The 15,287-nt window shown below is 45.4% G+C and overlaps 1 protein-coding gene across 2 annotated transcripts; it reads right to left on the reverse strand.

Annotated features, from left to right (window-relative positions):
- LOC127012907 (carboxypeptidase A2-like) lies at window positions 1-14,957 on the reverse strand. 2 transcript variants are annotated; one of them, XM_050891356.1, is made up of 13 exons: window positions 14,906-14,957; window positions 12,555-12,615; window positions 9,161-9,249; window positions 6,644-6,725; window positions 5,624-5,758; window positions 4,744-4,842; window positions 4,036-4,137; window positions 3,760-3,861; window positions 2,900-3,010; window positions 2,460-2,550; window positions 1,865-2,064; window positions 741-825; window positions 1-495 (listed from the first exon to the last, which is right to left on the reverse strand). In XM_050891356.1, exons 1-13 carry the CDS (start codon window positions 14,932-14,934, stop codon window positions 308-310), a joined length of 1,374 nt encoding a protein of 457 aa, XP_050747313.1. In that variant the 5' UTR covers window positions 14,935-14,957; the 3' UTR covers window positions 1-307. The 2 variants fall into 2 exon arrangements, with proteins under 2 accessions (XP_050747313.1, XP_050747322.1); XM_050891365.1 differs by lacking the exons at window positions 12,555-12,615; window positions 14,906-14,957 and adding an exon at window positions 11,675-11,721.
- Between the last annotated feature and the right edge of the window lie 330 nt (window positions 14,958-15,287).

The raw sequence follows: 15,287 nt of genomic DNA on the forward strand, positions 1-15,287 counted from the left end.
ACATCTCAACAGCCACACAAGTGGCCACATCTTCTATCCTCCTCTTGTCACTGTTCCTACTGTGTCTCATTGAGGTGGACCACAACTGTGTCCTAAAATCCTCTAAGGGGTCTACCACGCAGAGAGAGACGCGGTGAACAAGACAAGCATTAAATGCTTTTTCTACGCAGACACGTATTGCTGTAGGAGGAATGCACACAGGGTTTTTATTCAGCCAGGTACCGTATCATTACAGCTGTCGCAAGCACACCAAGGGAAGAGGATTTATGAGCTTGCTCCTACAGACAGCTGATTCCCACCCCAGCTTTTAGTATGAATTGTCTCGCACGTGCTCCATGATTGTTTTCAGACCCAGCCAGGTCTCCTCGGCAGTTGGGATAATTTGGTTGGCCGGCAGGAGGAAACCGTAGCGACCCGTGTCTCGCAGCTCAAAGGCGAAAGAGTATTTGATGCCATAATCGTAGCTCCAGTCAATGCTGCCTCCGCTGGCTTGGTCTGAAAGAGAAAGGGAGAAGAGCCAGAGGGGTGAAGAGAGGATTGATTTGAGTTCTGCTGTCCTACTTTGTATATTTGTGAGGGACAAGTATTAGGTTTTTATGTCAACACTCAGCTCCGACGGTTGACTGGTGGTGTCACTCTACAGAAGCATCATTGCTTCCAAGAGGGAGAAACCTTGGGGGGAGGACAGAGACTGTTGTCCTGGGACAGCCCATAAAAGCTCAGACTAGCAAAATACTCACAGATAGCACTGCAAATGCTCCCCACTGTAAAGGTGGTGCCGTACAGGGACTGGATGGAACTGGCAGCAGCTCTTCCCAAGGCATCCTGGAGAGGAGAAGATGAAGGACGAGTCAGAAAGCAGCCACGCTTAATGAGACTAAATGTTTTTGCCAACCTGAACCATACTCAGGGAAATCTCTCCACAGTCTTTCACAAAATCTCCAATCTTTCGCGCCCCCCAATAAACTAGGGCCAAATCAATCCATTTCTTAATCGCTCATACCAGCGACAGCACTCATAGTTTCCACGGAATTTCTGGGAGGTGACATTGTAGGTGAATTAAATCACAGCCGGTTCTATATCTGATCATCCAGTGTTTCATCTCACCAACTGTCTTATCAAGAGAAGGTTCAAGAGATACCAGACAACCCCGAGGCAGTCAGAGATCTTCCAATACTCAGTGGTCAGCTTTGTGCTCACTTCAACTACATAACAGGTGGTTGTAGAGAAAACGGAGCCAGGCTCTTCTTGGAGGTGTAGGGAAAAAGGATGAGTGGCAACAAACAAATTGCCACAAGGGGAATTGCATTTAGGTATTAGGGAAAAAGACAATCCCCATGACAGCGGGGAAACTTTGGGAAGGGCTTGACGAAGCTGTGGAATTTGTCTTTAGAAATATCGCAACAAATCAAAACAATTAATCAAAATTCAGCTGGGCAAGGCCCTAAGCAACCCAATCCAACCCTGAAATTGGCTCCGACTCCAAAGCCTGCCTGCTTTCAGCAGAGGGTTAGACTAGAGACCTCCAGAGGTCTTTTCCACGTGAATTATGATTGTCAGATCCATATCACCTTAAAGATATTATTACACCTGCGATGCTGTCGTTAAAGCAGAAAGAAGGAAATGTGGATGAGCAAAGAGGGCTGAGAATAGGTGGGGACGGCACGTGTTTGCATGTGACCAAGATTTCTCTTTCAAAGGCATTGCATTGCACCGGGTTTTTGTTCGCTCTCACGGATGGTTACTGTTATGGATGGCAGAGTTCAGCCTCTTGTTTTTATCCTGATATCTCACTGTTATACCTGAGTATAGAAAGCCAGCTGGACAGAAGAGCGGAAGCTAAAGCCAAGTCATTATGTCTCACCAGCTCGGGGTAGTCTGCCGGTTTAGTGCATTTATAACCATAGGGATACATCAGGAGCTGAGAGTAACTGTGGAGGGTGAGGAAGGCCCGGATGTTTCCATGATTCTTAATAAAGTTGACAACGGATTTAACTTCCACCTCCGAGTTGGCACTGGGCCCACGGTAAGAGTCAGAACAGGGATTACTACTGGCTCCGGGACCTGTTGGTGCAAAGGGGGAACAAAGGCAAACCTGTAAGAAGCGGCATTCGTGAAAGGTCAAAGCAGACCAACACAAAGCCGGGCTTTCCTAAGAACAGGTCTTCAGCCAAAGGCAAGGCCTTAAATGCTGATAAATACTCGAACAGCAGCGACAGAGCATGAATACTCATGGGACATACTTCTAGATGATACAGATTAGTGCCTTCATCTTGTGCTCACTGGCAATTAATCAATACAAAATTATCTTTACAAAAGACAGCTACCATCCTATTTGACCATTTTCTTTCTGAATCCCTTATATTGAGGCAATTGCTGGTCCTGCGTAACAGGATCCGCGAACACGAAAGGGAACTTTCTTCCTAGTGACAGCCAGAATCCAGAAACTTCATTCCTACCTCCAAAACCTGCATCCCAGTTCCTGTTTGGATCAACTCCAACACACAAACTGCCTTCATTCTTGGAGCGGGTCTTCCGCCACATGCGATTCTAAAACAAACACACACTATGGCTTTGAAAAGGAGCAAATCTCGGTCCTTGCATTAAAACCGCTACCCAGAAATAGTTGCCATTCACCAGGAAGCGATCCTAGGCATAAGCCTAAGATTATTTCCGATGGGCTGACTGCCAAGATGGACCAATGGACAAAAATCGAAGGGCTGGTGAATTTACAGTGGGTTAAGATGGGTTAGACAAGTAATTAGTATCTTTGGCTGCCCAACTCTTTTGTAACTCCTCCTTACAGCATTAAGAAATGGACTTTCACAGCCTACTTCCCTCACATTTATTGTTCGCTTGGAAGAGCATGACAGTTTAGACACACAGTATGGTTACTCACTGTGGTGTGAGTGAACACATATCCATCAGGGTTTGAGACTGTCAGCAGCAAAATGTCCATTTTATTCAGCAGAGAGGTGATGGATGGATCCTTCCCGTAGTCAGACGCAATCTAAGCAGAGACAATGTGGTACACCGTGATTATCAGCATATTTCTTTCCCGCATGCTTACGCTCGAACAGCTAGGTACAGAGGCAAGTCTGGCTTTCGGGCAGGGAAACAAGAAACATCAATTATCTGCTGGCCATAACTGTTCCTCGTTAGACTTGGAGCTTGGAGAGAGCAATGAATCTGTTTTACTATTTTATTCTGAAGACAGGAAGTTAATGGAAGAGGGCAACAAAATTTTCTCCTGCCTGTCCCAGAGAACGGGCTGAGGCTGGCACTAAGATTGAGATGGATTAGCCAGGTTGGGAATACACAACTATGCTGCACCCCTCTCATGGCCTCATCCTTTTCAGCAGAATTTAAAGGCTCGTTTATATAGAGCTGGAAGTTTTGGCACTTTTGTGGAAGGTAACCAACGACACAGTGTTTCTCTGTGTCGGCAGACCAAAGCAGCAAACTAATCTTCAAAAAGTCCTCGGTTATTTGCATAACTATCAGCCCTGCAGTCCTCAACAATTTCACCTGAGCTACTACATTTTGTCTACCTAAGCTTCTCCCAGCTGTTCTAACAATGCACAGCATTTTTCAATTCTTTTTCTAGGCAGCTGCCATATTCTCTCTGGAGCCGGCTTTGTTTTAAGAGGGGTGAAGGAGAGTTAGCAGAGCTGGCTAAACACATACAGGTGTGATATACTTTTAAATAGTCAGAGGCATTCCCAAGATAAAAGAAAAATCAATCACTGCTGAAGTGACCTTTTTAGCTATCCATATTGCACTCGCTTGGGTAACCCACTCTCGGGAATGGATACCGGCATCAATCCAGATTGCGGGACGGTTCCTTCCTCCAGTGCTGAACTGTCAAACAAAAAAGAAAGTTTTAAAACTCTCACTGACACCTTTTAGTCAAGAACATTCCGTATAGACCGGGATGCTTTGGACTGAATTGTGCTGTATTGATAATGCATAGGTATATTAGTATATGTATACACATATGTACGCACACATTCTGTGGGATGTCGTATGTCGTACCTTGAGCACATACAAAGGCCGCTTCTCATAGGATTCCCCAATCTGGAGCTTACTGACAAGGTTGCTATACTCAGATGCAAGATGATCCAGTTCTGCATAAATCTGAAATGAAAAGTCATGATGACATTTACATTACATTTATGTATAGTACTGCCCAGAACAATTGTAGACCTGATGAAATCTACTTTTCTCTCCTTTTGCCTTCATTACTATGACCTCTTCAAAGCCCCATCTCACCTTATGTCAGTGTAGTCAGCGCTGTTCCTAACATCACAAAGTAGAAGGAAGCACTGCTATATGTGAAGACCTACTTATTTTAGGAATAATTTCAAAACCCTCTTTAAGAACTTCTGGTAATAAAAATACCTTACCCTCTGCTCTGCTTGATAGCTACTGGTTTCCTATATTTCCCTATTTCAAGATTCATTTATTTCTCAATCTCTTTTGAGGGTCAGAAGGATGGGTTTTGAGAACTTGGCAGAAGAGTTTACAAAAAAGTAGGATCAACGCTTGCCTGTTCCAACACTCTGTCAGGGAAAGCGCTGGCTCATTGTGCTGACCACAAAATTAATACATTTAAAAACAAAACCACGTGCCAAAAGAAGCTGGAAAGACATCTTAGATCCTAATATAGGATGTTTAATTGAAGAGAGCATGAAAAAAGGCCAGAAAAAAAGAATCCTCTTCCCCCACAGCTGAGGTACTCACAGAATCTAAAGAGTGGTAAGTTCCATAGTTGAAGGTGCTACTGCTGCGATCCCTTTGTTGACTGTAGGCCATATCTTGCTTTTCTTTATCTAGAACAACCTAAAAGAAGAAATGCTGAGAAAAGCCTGCTTAATTTGCAAACTTCTGCCCAAATGTTTATCTCAAATAACGAAACCGTGGCACTGCATACTGACTCCAGCCCCAGAGCCAAACTTCCACACCTACGGGGCAAACAGATGCTTCTGCTGAATGTAGCTGTAGCAAAGCGGGCAAGAATACCAGTGTTTAAATGGTCAGCATTAAGTTTTAAACACTTCTTAAGATGAACAAGAATAGCACTGGAAAGCCTTGGGGAAGAAAAAAAAAAAAGGCAGTGTTTCTGCTGAGTTAATGCTATTTTAGATGCCATTTTGGGATTACTGCTCATGAAGAAGTGTCCGATTAGTGCCCAAGTGGGTGACTTTTCTCTCACATGGTGGTGTACAGTTCTTTCAGGTTATGATCCTGAACTACTCTTCACACAGTTTACTGAATTATGAGTAACTTTAGTGTTGTGATTCCCAAACGTCTGAGGCCAAAAGCCCACACGAAATTCCTCACGGGTTATCAGAAGAGCCCCATGGAGCCTATGAGTTTATTGATGTCACTATTCAACATGGTTTCAGAGAGCATCTGCAGAGTGATCTCCACAGCTTCCCAGTGCAGCAGTGATCCACAGATCGTCTTCGAGAAATTAATCCACAGACTACAAACACAAGGGGTGGACCTCACGGAAAGCAGAGTGTAGAAGAGTGCAGGTTAATGAACGAGGCCAGATTGTGAATCACTATTTGTTTCCAAAGGATATAAGAGTTAAATACGTGCCAATGGCATTGCCTACCTGCAGGTCTTCGATCAGGATGGAGTATTTAATCCCATGGGACTCCAGGAAGGCTTTGACTGCTTGGACGCTGTTTGCGGGGATTCGCACATCCACAGGGAGAGCAGGAGTGGAAGGATTTATCCAGAAATCAAGCTGAAAAGAGAAAGGAAGATGGATTTGGTTTGGGGAAAGCGTTCTGCAAACAGCTCTTCTAAAGCTTTAGAAATGCTGATTTCGCCCAAATTGAATGACTCCTGCAGTATTGTGCCCTGTCACGCTTACAGCACGCTCCATTCCTTAGCTTGGCCTCACCACAACCTTGTATCAGTTAATGTGATAAACTCACAAAAAAACCAAAGGTCCGCAGGAGGCTAAAGTCAGCATTTTCACTGACTTCAGAGCTTCAGTCATATAAGCAAGAGAAAATTTTACTCTTCTATGATGATTATTTTACTAGTCTCCCTTTTACCAGAAATAGTTTCAAGAAAAGCTCTGTATTACAGTATTAGGTAATATGAAACCCATTGTTTTTATTTCTCCTTTTGTAGGGCTTTTCTGAATTTTCATTTCTATACTATTCAAATCAATATTTTTAAAGAAAGTGATAATAAAAATTCTCACCAATGGCAATAAGAACAGTAATAACCTAGAATTTTATAGTGTGTTTTCCTGTTTCACTACAGTGTAGGCTAACTAATAAATTCCTCCCGCAACGCCAGGAGACAAGTACAAAACCATTAGCATCCCCACTTTAAAGACGAGCTTTTCGATACTAAGATTAAGAGTAGATCAGTTCAAGTACGATTGTAAACCCAGTAGGAAGAAAATATGAATGCAGGCACTCCTGAACACCAAGCTGGTACTAGAACTTGCAGATCAAACACCAAGTATTGAGACAGTAAATTTATTTATGGCAGCTGCCACAGTACGGCACGAACCTTTCAAATGCGATGCAAAGTCCTACCCTGAGAAGTCCTACCCTGAGAAGTCCTACCCTAGTGTGAAACGTTAAAAAATGCCTCTGTGGTAATAACATACCTCAAGGTGTTCCAAAGATTCCAAAAGCTGTAACTTCTTAACCTCCTCCTCATTTCTTGTCTTGATTCGGAGAACCTGGTGCCTGCAAGAAATCAATGTGTCTTCAGAAACAGTCTCAAAAAGGGGCCTGGTTGAACTAGCTTGTTATTGAGATGATGAATTTGGTGGGTAGTTACTTGCATGCTACCAGCCAATACGGACTTCTTTAATGCAGTTGACTTAGTGTCACCCAAGAGTTCAACCAACAACCTGCAGGGCCAGCTTGCCATACGTGCACTAGATTAGTAACTAGTTAAATGGCAATTTTTCAGATTTCATCATAAACAAGACATCAAGTGGATGAGTTTTTAATTGCTTACAAGGATCAATCTTGCACCTATTAGTTATTTTTTGTCAACAACTTGCAGAAAAAAAAATATTCTGGTCGAGTTTGCAAATGATCAAATGTTCGGGGAGCACTGTACAACACAGCAAACCAAACACTAACCATGGGGTTCATTTCACCTTTCTTTAGTTTAGTCAAAGACTGCTGACAAACTTCCCTGCGTTGTCAGAAGCCGATACCATCAGAGGGTGGCTTGCACCATTCCAGGTGGAATGAATCACCTTCTGGAAGTACCTCACTCCACCGGTTATAGAGGTAACTTCAGCGATTAACTTAGGACTACACATTGTACAACATACAGTGATCACAACGTACAGCCTCTAAGTGGTTTTTAGATCACTGAAAACATATATCCCATTCAAATACACAATGTTGCAGGCTGCTCGGTAAAATAGGTACAAGCAAACGGTACCACGAGGAGAGGCTGATGAGCTCAGGCTTGTACAGGCTGATCTAATCGCAGCCTACAACTACTTGAAGGGGAGTTACAAAAATATGACAAACTCTTCTCGGTAGGGGTAGATGATGACAACAAGGAGAAACAGCTCCATGCCCTGCTCTGAGCAGGAGGGTGGACTAAAAACTTCTGGAGGTCCCTTCCACCCAATGCTTTTATGAAATGACAAAAGGATCTCCGAACAACAAGTGTATGCAACAGCTGGGGGACAGAAGATCCTATTCTGGAGAACCAAGGGGATTCTGAAGGAACGTTGGAAGCCATAATGAATTAACAACTGAAAGTACAGCCCGGGATCAATGCTGTAGCCAAAAGAACCGATGGGCTCCTTAGCTGCGTAGCCTGGGTTTTACTGCAAGCCCAGCGTTAATGCTGCATTTGCAAATGGCATTTGGTGGTCAAAGCGTGTTTGTTTTCATTCCCTTCCCTAGGCATATGCATTTGGCCACTGTTGGAGACAACAAAAAGTCCACGGAGTCCCATATCCTGACCTGGCCCAGCTGCTCTGCTGGCGCCCACTGCAAGACGTACTGAAAAATGGAGATGACTCAGAGCAAACCGACATGAATAACTGCAGAATTGGAAAACACACCTTAAGACAGGGTAAACAAGGGACTTGGCATATGAGCTCAGTTATGTGTGTGTTTATTTACTAGTGCAGCCTCGGCTGCTGTGAAGAGGCTCATTAACAGCAGGTTCCTCAGCCTGGCCAGCTGAGGTATAATATTCTGTTGTTGAACCAAGTTAAATCAACACTGAAGGCACTTTACCACACTAATAACTTATTATTGGATTCTCTGTCACCATAAACTTTATTTCTGGATTGGATTCTTCTGTGAAGAGATGAGGCTCGTTAACCACAGCTACTGGACGTGACTGAGGAATGAATTCACAAGAATCCAGTCCACATTGTGCTGGAGCCCAGATTAAATGATCAAAACAGCTTCTCCTGGCTTTACAAATCCTAGGGTTTTAGTAAACTATGTATATTGTTTCTTAACCTTAATCCTTACATCTTCATATGCAGATTCACTCACTGGAATCTAGCGCTCACTTACTACATCTCAGGAAGTACCTGTTAGGTTTTTTGTCCTCTTCTATTAAGGTTCTTACACAATAAGACTGTGAGGAAATACACCAGGAGATGATTTTGCAAGGCAACATACAGATAAACCTTTAGAATACAATGGTTGGAAATAAGGATTTGAATTGCTTAGAAAGGCTCTGAAGAGAATTAACCATTTAAAGAGAAATGAGAATCTTCAAAAACAAAGGGAAGCTAGTGACGTTTCCGATCTGAGGCCAGGTCCTGGTCTTTCGGCTCTGCTTTATGCCGGACCAGATCTGTCAAGCTGAACACTCGAGCTTCGCAGTGAAGTTCAGCTCCAGCTCGAGGCTCAAGACTGCTCCCTAGGTACAGTCAAGGCCAAAACAAAGCCTTGAGTGAACATGAATTTAGGAGCTCAACTCTGCAGCTAGACCCTTCTCCTCAGAAAAGCCAAATGAAAGTAGAGAGGGGTTCCTTCAAACACTGGAGCACCAAAGCAACAAGACAAGTCAGTCATAAAAAGCAAAGAATGCACCCCAAGCAGATTTTGTAAAGTTAAGATCATGAAAAACAACAACTGGATAATACGGCCTTAAATGAAATGTCTTCCACAAAAGCATAACTCACCCAACAAAAGTTTCCAGGCACAAGGAAGCCCCGAAGAGAGCACTGAAGATCAAAATCAGCTTCATGTTTGATGTGAAGTTCAACTCAGCCTAGCAAAGGTGAATTTATACAGGACTTGTTAAGACACCCTTTTTCAGATAAAACATAACTGTATTCCATGTGACTAAGTTCTCACATTTATCAGAGCTTTCAAGGCAACCAACAGATAGGAGGCCAATTTCACGTCCAAAAAAATATTTTCCACTGACACGTTCAAACCTGTAAGGGAGAGTTGTTTGCAAAGCTTTGCCCACAAAGCTGCTCGGTGTCCTTTTACACATTTTTCTAGATAGAGGAAAAGAGAGTCAAACTGAACGTCATCCCAGCGCTCACTGGGGGTGAGGAGCTCTACCAGTAGACTCTTCATCGTGGGTTTTCCTCCAATAGATTTCTAGTAGCCCACTCCTTGTTACAAAGAGGTAGCCAGCAGAAAGATCTTACCCCAGCAAAAATACTCAATTGGAGTGATTATTTTGAAGGATGAACTGTGGATCCTGCCTGCTACGCAACAAGTTGTCTCTGATAGATTTGGACAAGGCAATGCTATAGATTCACTCTTAGATACAAGTTACACACTTCCAGATATAAGCCAGATAGTTTAAATATATTCTTTATTGAAATTACTAGCATCCCCCCAATCTTCAGCTGGGATGGTTTCATACAGATCCAGCCAGCCAGTGCTTCAAGCAAATGAAGGTTGCAGCAAGATTCACATGAAAGCAAGGTGTATAGCAGGAGCAGAAAAAAGCTTTGGGTGAACAGGAACTTAGAGGAGCTCAACTCTGCAGCTAGACCCTTCTCCTTGGACAGACTCGCTAGACATCCTCTTCTAATGAAGTAACCTTCTCAGGAAGAGGTGACACAGGTTTGAAGAAGTGCTGGAACAGCCACTGCTGGGTCCTCTCAGCTTTACAATGCCCACAGGGCTGTTCCCTGATCCAGTAGCTCTCTGGGTCCCTTTGCTCTTGTGCTGGACTCTGTCTACGTCTCACTTCACGGGGAATAGCCTCCATCTTGTTCGCCTTCCGTAAAGGTGCCCAGATATTTGAGTTGTCGTTATCTACGTTGAAGGAGTAACGGCGACGGGCAGTCTCCTGGCTGAGCTTTGGGAACCATCTCTCTTGCCTTTGGTCGTGGGAACGACCAGCTGCGGTTGTCCCGAATGACAGGTAGGGCCGGAGGGCTGTTGGATACACTTTTTGTTCGTCCCGTTAAAAATGTTACTGAGGAAGAGCCAGGTGCCGACCCTGCTGTAATACCTGCAGATGGGGTTCCTGGGAACTAACACAGGACAGAAGGGAGATGGTTCAGCTACTCTGTAATCAACCTCAGGAGACTGAGGAAAGGAAGTCTCTGACAATCCCCAGAGGAAGCTCTTAATAAAGATCTCACCCGTACCACTCTCAACACTTGTCAGCACCTCCCTGAGGAGCCTCCCCCAATCTCCACTCGCACCCTACCCCTCCGCAGCCAGGGCAGGGGCTTCTTGTCATGTGTTCACAGCAGACTCCAACTAAGCAAGTCTTTTGTAAGGCCAGGCCTCATGTTTTTGGGAACAAAGGGAGCCTCAGGCAGGAATTCTGCCTGTTTTGACATATAGGAATTAGTCATCCTGCAACTGTTGTATCTTGGGGGCACACTGTGGAGAGCATATGCTCTGCAGCGAGGTAAGGTATGTTCCCGCAAGTCCCCAGGTCTTTGAGGTTTAACCTAATCCAGCCCTTGGGAAACAAGCAGATCTCCACTCCTCTCAACGTAAAGCAGATAACGCGAGTTTATCCTAAGAGACAGGAACCATCATGAGAATTTCCTGCTTCCAGCACTACAGTAATTTTGGTGGAAGTCAAATCCCACCTGTAGCTTATGGCCTTCAACATCTCATAAAGAACTGACAGACTGTCCACACCACCTCCTGTGGATTCACTCTCTGAAAACAGGAAGGAGGGACTTAATTTAGGGCAAAATTATAGCTTGCTTCATTACTCATGCTACATCCCGCACGGATTTAAAGGCTGCCAAGAGATCCCGCCAAACATGATGTCAGGGTCTAAAACACACCAATGAGCTCTGAGTGCCCTGACCAGCCTCATCTGCGGCCTCCACCCATTGCATTTAAGGAGCTGCATTTAAGCCCAAACCTTTGTACCCACTCCTAACCCCAATGAAGGGGCTACAGAAGCCTGCAGCACTGTGACCTCCCACTGTAGCCATAAGGTCCTGCAGGGTTTGGAGATCCACCTTGAACCACAGGGTAAGTCCTATGGGTGAAGTCCTGCACAGGCTGAAAGCCTCTGTAGTGCCGAGGGCCCAAAACACCCAAGCAAATTAGGGAGCAGCAAGAGCAGGGGTGTGCCGCCACAGCAAGCCAGAAGCCAAAGGTGACAGCAAGGCAGGCGGGGGTAGAGAGCTCACCACAAGCAGCACGGGCCCATGGGACCCAAACGAGAGGAGCAGAGCAGGTCTGGTGGCACTGACCAGGAACAACCACAATCCAGGTCCTCAGGTAAGTCCACAGTCACACAGCAGGTCCAGAGCCAGGATGTCAGGAGCTATAAGCCCAAGTCCACTGTGCAGGTCAAACAAGGACCAAAACAAATGGCCTCAGCTTAAATGCAGCTCCTGTTGCCAATGGGCGGAGGGTGTGTGGGTGGGGGCCCTACCTGAGGCCACTCAGGGCAATTAGCGCTCTCAGGGCCCTGGCACACTAACGTGGGCAGGGTGGGACATCCTCTCTGCACAGTCTTAAGAGGATGTGTTGTCATGCAGTGAATCACAAACGCAGCGGTTAACACGTTAAGAAGTGAAAGGTTAAATGAATCTCATCTAACCAAACTTTGTCTCGTTGCTTAAAATTGCCATACCAATATATAGACAGTTTGCCTGTGCTGCTATTGACAGAGGGTCAGAATGGATACAAGCCCGCTACCAACTAGAAAGGCCTCAAAAGTCATCAAATTTAGGTGGAGTCAGTCCTTTTCTGTAAAGTCCAGACCCTCTGTTGTTGGCCCTGTCTAAAAAAGGTCCTTGCAATCAAGATACAGTGTACTAGTCTCCCCTATCACAGTTAGCAGCCTCTGTCCTTGCCATACCCACAGAGCATGTCTGAGCCCCAGCCCACAGTCGCCCTCATCTGCTATCCTCTCAAAATAAGTGTTCGGCAACTCAGTAGGAAAGGGGGAGAGAGCGGAGACAACTCATGCTGCACTGAGCTTTCCTTGTGCTCCTGCTGCCCCACTTGTCCCCTCTGCCCTCTCCGCATATGTTCTGCATCGCCTCCTGCTCTCTCACCGTGTCTCGGGCATTTTCTGTTATGCTTTTTTGAACCCTACGCATAACTTACAAAACTCATATTTACCTTTTGGATTGCTCTCCCTTTCATCAGACCATAATCTTTTGTCTTGGACTTTCTGGAGGATCTGTTTCAGGGAAATAACATTGTACAGATGATGTTACTTAGAACAACATATAAGCATTAATTCCTTATATAATGCTAATTCTCACAGCGCGCGTGAGCTTGTGAGAGAGGCTCTGGGACGCGAGGCTGACTGGTCCTCACACAACTGCAGCACAGGGAGCGGTGCCAGCTCCTGCCCCAGGAAAACGCATCCAAAAGGGAAGCCCTCATGCCTTTACCATTTCTACTGAGACTCTCAACAAACCCATATTCCTTGGAAATCCCATACACGTTTCGCCTTTGGATAGAAATGTTTCTTTTCTCATCTTCTTGAGCTAGATCTGCAACACCAACATGGCGAAGGGCTCCATCGGCAACTCATCTCCTGGATCATCAAAGTTAATTGGCTATAACGCAATTCATTTTGGATTACTGGTGAGAGAACTATTATTTCTGTAAGTAATGGATTATTTCCATGTTCCTAATCCGCAAGGCACCTTGGGAATGCCCTGGATAAAGAATGAGTAGGGATTTCAGTATGTGGCTCACCATTTGTAGATGTGACTGGCATCATTTTAGAAGCAGAACTCTCATTTTGATCTCTCTAGAAAATCTGCAGCTATATGCCAGTGTAACAACACTGACTGCAGTGGAGCTACTTATTTCCAACTCAAATTTTCTTAAATTAGGAAAGCAAGACCTTCAACTTTCCAGGGTGGCCCCCAAATTTCACGTGTTTGAGTCATACAGCAGTTTATAACACACCACACACCCCATCGGATCATGTTTTAGCTTCGCATTTTAGGACAGCAAGCACACGGATTAATTGTAACTGGTAATAACGAGAAGGGGATGGGAAGGGTACTGGGAGAGATACAATCAGTTACCTATACCTGGAGATTAAAGACCAGTTCTAACAGTGACATAATCCCATGAGATAGTTATAAATAATAACAACTTCTGAGGTTGTGAAAGCCTTTTAGGCAGGGAAGTTTTGTATAAGGCCCACAATAACCTTCTGCTAAGGGCCAGCAGGTGCAGAAAACAGAATTAAATAATATCTTACTCGAGCACAGCAGACAAGACAGATAATCAAAATGCCAGCACAGGAGTAGAGCAGGATTTTCCCTCTGACCCCCCCAAAGCCTTCCTCATCTTCATCATATTCCCTCGCATCTGGTTTCTGACTAGCACCAGAGAGCAAGGGGTCATCCTGCCAGTAATACCACCAAAGAGAGGAAAAAGGGTATCCCATGGAGCCTCGGCGCTGGACGTGGGACACGGGGCTGTCCCCTCTCCGAGGGGCAAGCGTTTCCGCGTTCGGAGCAGCCCCTCGGCAACCCATTGTCCAGTCGACCATCTGATGTTTTGGGGATGTTGGGTGGGATTCATCTCCTCTCACTTGAGCTGTGTCAAGGCTGGGAATTGCACCAAAAGAAGACTCTTCATCATCTGTAACCGATGAAAAGCAATTCACCGCATCCTCAAATAGCTGTTTGATACTAGAAGGCCAAAGTAAGCTTTTTAACCATACTTATTATTTCCATTTCATGCTTTTCTTGCTTTCATCCTCTTGCTTAGGAAATGAGTCAAAGTCCAGAGACTTTCAAACCAACTGAAATTGCCCATTGGCATGGATCTACCAAACGAAGTTTCATCCTGTTTAAATTTGTCTCCTCCCTTTCTTCAACTGTGTTTTTATTACCGTATGTTTCCTATAACCAGCTTTTTATAACGGAATAACACATTCCACCAGCCTTTACAGCAGAGCAACTTCGAAGTTACTGTATTTACTCATATTGGAAGCAGAGTGGGAAAAATTAAGAAATAGGCTGGATATCCCAGATAATCAGAATATCCCACATAATTTTTCTTTTGCAAAACTGCTGCCCCCATCTTGTACGAGCTGTTGCAGCCACCTCAGCTCAATATGCCTCCCCGGGCCAGGTCCGGCTCCTCTGTCCAGCTCCTCTCACTTTGCTGGTTCCCAATTCTTCCCATCTGCTGACATACCCTGCTCTTGTTGCCTCAAAAGGACCTATCACATGAAAATGTCACTGAAATAAGTCAGTATGTCACCACACTGACAATGCTGCATGATTTACCATCCAATTGTATGACACAAGTGTGTCACCCAAAGCCACCCTGTCCAATGGGACCATCTTTACCTCAGGTCATACATTCTGGATACAGTGAATTAGCACAAAATTCACACAGCCCTCTTCATTTACAGCATTTCAGAACAGAAATAGCAAGTTACAACTGCACAGCACGCAAACAGGCCCAAATCTCTTCACGTTTTAACTGCTGACCCTGGCAACATGCAGTCTGAACTCGGCATAAACACAGCAACGTGTGGCTCTGCACGACAGCAGCGGCCCACAGGACAGCGAGACAGCCGGTCACCCCCTCCCCGCCATCTTCACGCCTTCCACGGCACGGCCAACATGGCCGCCCCGGCGCCCGCCTCACGCGCCCCTTCCCGCTAAAACACGGCACGCGCCAACGGCCGCGGCGCGAGCGCCCCCGCTGTCCCCATTAGCAACAGGCCCCGCCTTCCCCCCCGCCCCCCTCCCCCACGCGGCGCAGTCGGTGACGCCGCGGCGGCGCTCGCGCAGGCGCAGACGGTGAGGCCGTTGTAGCGCGGGCCGTTTCTCACGCGTGTGTGAGGGGAGCGCTCTGCCGTGCGTGTTC

This window comes from Gymnogyps californianus, chromosome 1 (assembly GCF_018139145.2).
Source record: "Gymnogyps californianus isolate 813 chromosome 1, ASM1813914v2, whole genome shotgun sequence".
NCBI lineage: Eukaryota > Metazoa > Chordata > Aves > Accipitriformes > Cathartidae > Gymnogyps > Gymnogyps californianus.

Bases quoted from the DNA above. Each gene is read 5' to 3' on its own strand.
- LOC127012907 (XM_050891356.1), bottom strand. From the start codon at position 14,934: ATGCCGAGTTCAGACTGCATGTTGCCAGG. The intron at 3,011-3,759 runs GTCACTTCAGCA...GTCTCTGCTTAG, and splicing joins CAATATGGATAGCTAAAAAG to ATTGCGTCTGACTACGGGAA. The intron at 826-1,864 runs GTGAGACATAAT...TCTCCTCTCCAG, and splicing joins CGGCAGACTACCCCGAGCTG to GATGCCTTGGGAAGAGCTGC.